General features: G+C 30.6%; 1 protein-coding gene across 1 annotated transcript in view; it reads left to right on the top strand.

Annotated features, from left to right (window-relative positions):
- The window catches only part of LOC117121139, a gene marked incomplete at its 5' end in the record, with an annotated part of 56,981 nt that overhangs the window by 15,202 nt on the left and 39,079 nt on the right, over positions 1 to 2,700 (top strand). Inside the window, 2 exons of the mRNA XM_033266240.1 lie at positions 458 to 700; positions 1,248 to 1,484. Of these exons, the coding sequence (XP_033122131.1) occupies positions 458 to 700; positions 1,248 to 1,484 (480 nt within the window). The remainder of the gene's footprint in view (positions 1 to 457; positions 701 to 1,247; positions 1,485 to 2,700) is intronic.

The following is a 2,700-nucleotide window of genomic DNA, read 5'->3' as shown; positions in this document are numbered from 1 at the left end:
GTGTGTGTGTTATATCTACGGTGGTCATTCAATTGATAAATCTATTACATTTATTCATTCATATCATTCATTGAATACATCTCATTTTTATTCATCGCATTTATCTACTATTTCATTCTTTTCGTTAATTCATCGACATTTGTCTTCTCATTTGTTTTTATGTCATTCATAAGACACTTTATTTGCTTCGTTCATTTGATTTATATCGTATATTTAGATGATTTCGTTAACCTCTTTCATTTTTCTTCTCGTTTACCTTCTTCTTGTTCATTTCTTATACTTTTTATATTTCGTTACCGTGGTTCAATTGGTTTAATTTGTTCATATCTTCAATCCGTTTACCTCATGTATTTCCATTCAATTCTATCTAAATCATTAAATTTCATCCAGTTTCATTCAATTTAATTCACTTTTTCAATCTCTTGTTTTTGTTAATTAACATGTGTTTTATTCACAGATAATGAGCCACCAACATTTGACTGCCAGAAAAGTTTCGAAATAAACACAACCATTAATTCCAATGCCGCAAATGTCACATGGAATTATCCTACGTATATGGATAATTCATATAGAGACGTTCGTGTTATTGAAAGTCATTCTATACCAACCATATTTGTAATCGGAATCCACGAAGTTACGTACACATTTACAGATATATACAATAACACAGATTCGTGTTCCTTCAACATAACTGTAATGGGTAGGTAATAGTTAACCACATAATAATAATCATAATAATCATGAATAGTTAACTTCGGTCGTGTTGATGTGGTTAAGACAGCATACCCTGGTGATGGTTTTGGTGTCGGTACTCATACAGTTATTTATACAGCAATAGATGAGGAAAGTAATGTAGCGGAATGCTCTTTTAATATATCTGTGAAAGGTAAATGATATAACGTATGTATACCAACATTTTATTTAATTCTATAGTCTTATTTATATATAATTCAATAAATACATTAAGAATAACATTGTGAAGGGGCATTAATTATGAAAATATTTCATAATTGCATTTTCTCGCTAAAATAACGAGGTACCAGTTTTTGATTGCAACATCAGTAACGTGATTGTACACGTAGATTTTCATAGTTTTACTTCCATAGTTCTACTCCCATGGCTACAGCTACATGTTCAATTGAAATTGATTTTATTGGTAAGATCCCATGCGTTTATTAAGGATATTTTCTTAATGCTTTAGAGGTTGACACCTAAAACTAATCCTTCATTTGTCTAAATTTTCATAGATGTGGAAGATCCAAATCTTGAATGCCCATCCGGGTTCTCTGTTGAAACTGATGCCAGAAGCCCAAAGTCGGTTGTAACGTGGAAGACTTCAGTTAAAGACAACTCAGGCAAAATTGATATAAACTCAACATATTCATCTGGATATGCCTTTCCAATTGGAGTTACAACTGTAGAATATATAGTACAAGATAATTCTGGAAATGTAGATGAGTGTTCTTTCAATATCACAGTCAAAGGTAATAATATTCTGTGCATAAAAGATCTTTATTGGTAAAAAGTTTAAATGTAACAATATTTTATTGTTGAAATCTGCAAATCACATTGATACATTCACTGCCTTGAGTTCGTAAGCATTGTTTTACAATATATAGACAAACTTCAAGATATTAATTATTAAAAACATATAGAGATACATTAAGTAGAGCCTCAGTAGCATTTTTTTAGATTTGAAGGTCAAGCCTAAATCAATCGGACATCAAGTATGAATTCCTGGATTTAACAGTACAGTACACTGAAATTTCATAACAAATGGAACTAAAAGCTTCATGCTTGTTAACCACAAATGTTTACCTTTGACTCTGAAATGACCTCTGTATACTAATTTTTGTTTTATTGTCCATCAGATAATTCAGCATGATCAGAGAATACATTAAGCCTTTTATAAAAGCATGAATTTAAAAAAAATAAATAAATAACTAATTAAAGAAAAATTTTAAAAAAATATGCTGAATATATGTTTAATAGGTGTTGGAATCAGTGACAGAGATTAAAATATAAAGTGCATATATATAGAGACACTGATGTCATGATGACAAGCGATAAGGCTCTAAAACATAAATCACCATCAGATGATTGAATTGTTGGTGATATAACTTTCATTAGAAAAATAATATAATAAAAAATATATATTTTACTTTAAACATAGTAATGCCTAATATCTGAATATTGAAAGCAGGTTCATACTCATTGATTTCGAAAAAAATATTAAAATGATTCAAATATTATAAAAAAAATTATCTAATTGTATTAAACTTAGCACTAACCATGAAAAAGTGATAGCAAGACCAACATTTATTTATAGGGACGGCACTAATCTCGAAAGCTCCAATGAGGGCAGTATAATACAGGCAGTAGAGAATACTGACACTAATGGCCGCCCATAAAATCAGTCCGCGCGTTAAACTGAGGTTAACTCTCTCTGTTCCACGTTCATTGCTTCGGGTATGCACCTCTTTCATGGTTTTTTTAACACCATGCTTAACTGTGGAGGAAATATCTTCCATGCTTAAATACATTACACATTGGCGTAAGTTATTATATTGGGTTTTCTGCAAGAATTCATAATTTCCATTCAGTAATAAAACTAACAGGATACGTCACATAAACGGCGAAGTCGGTTGAAGCTGTGTTGGTTGAAAGAAACCGAAGGTCGTAAAAGCGATTTTATATATA

The sequence above is a fragment of the Anneissia japonica genome, unplaced genomic scaffold (assembly GCF_011630105.1).
Source record: "Anneissia japonica isolate Jap-2015-1 unplaced genomic scaffold, ASM1163010v1 scaffold288106_len264728_cov135, whole genome shotgun sequence".
NCBI lineage: Eukaryota > Metazoa > Echinodermata > Crinoidea > Comatulida > Comatulidae > Anneissia > Anneissia japonica.
This window is presented reverse-complemented; position numbering and strand designations above follow the sequence as displayed.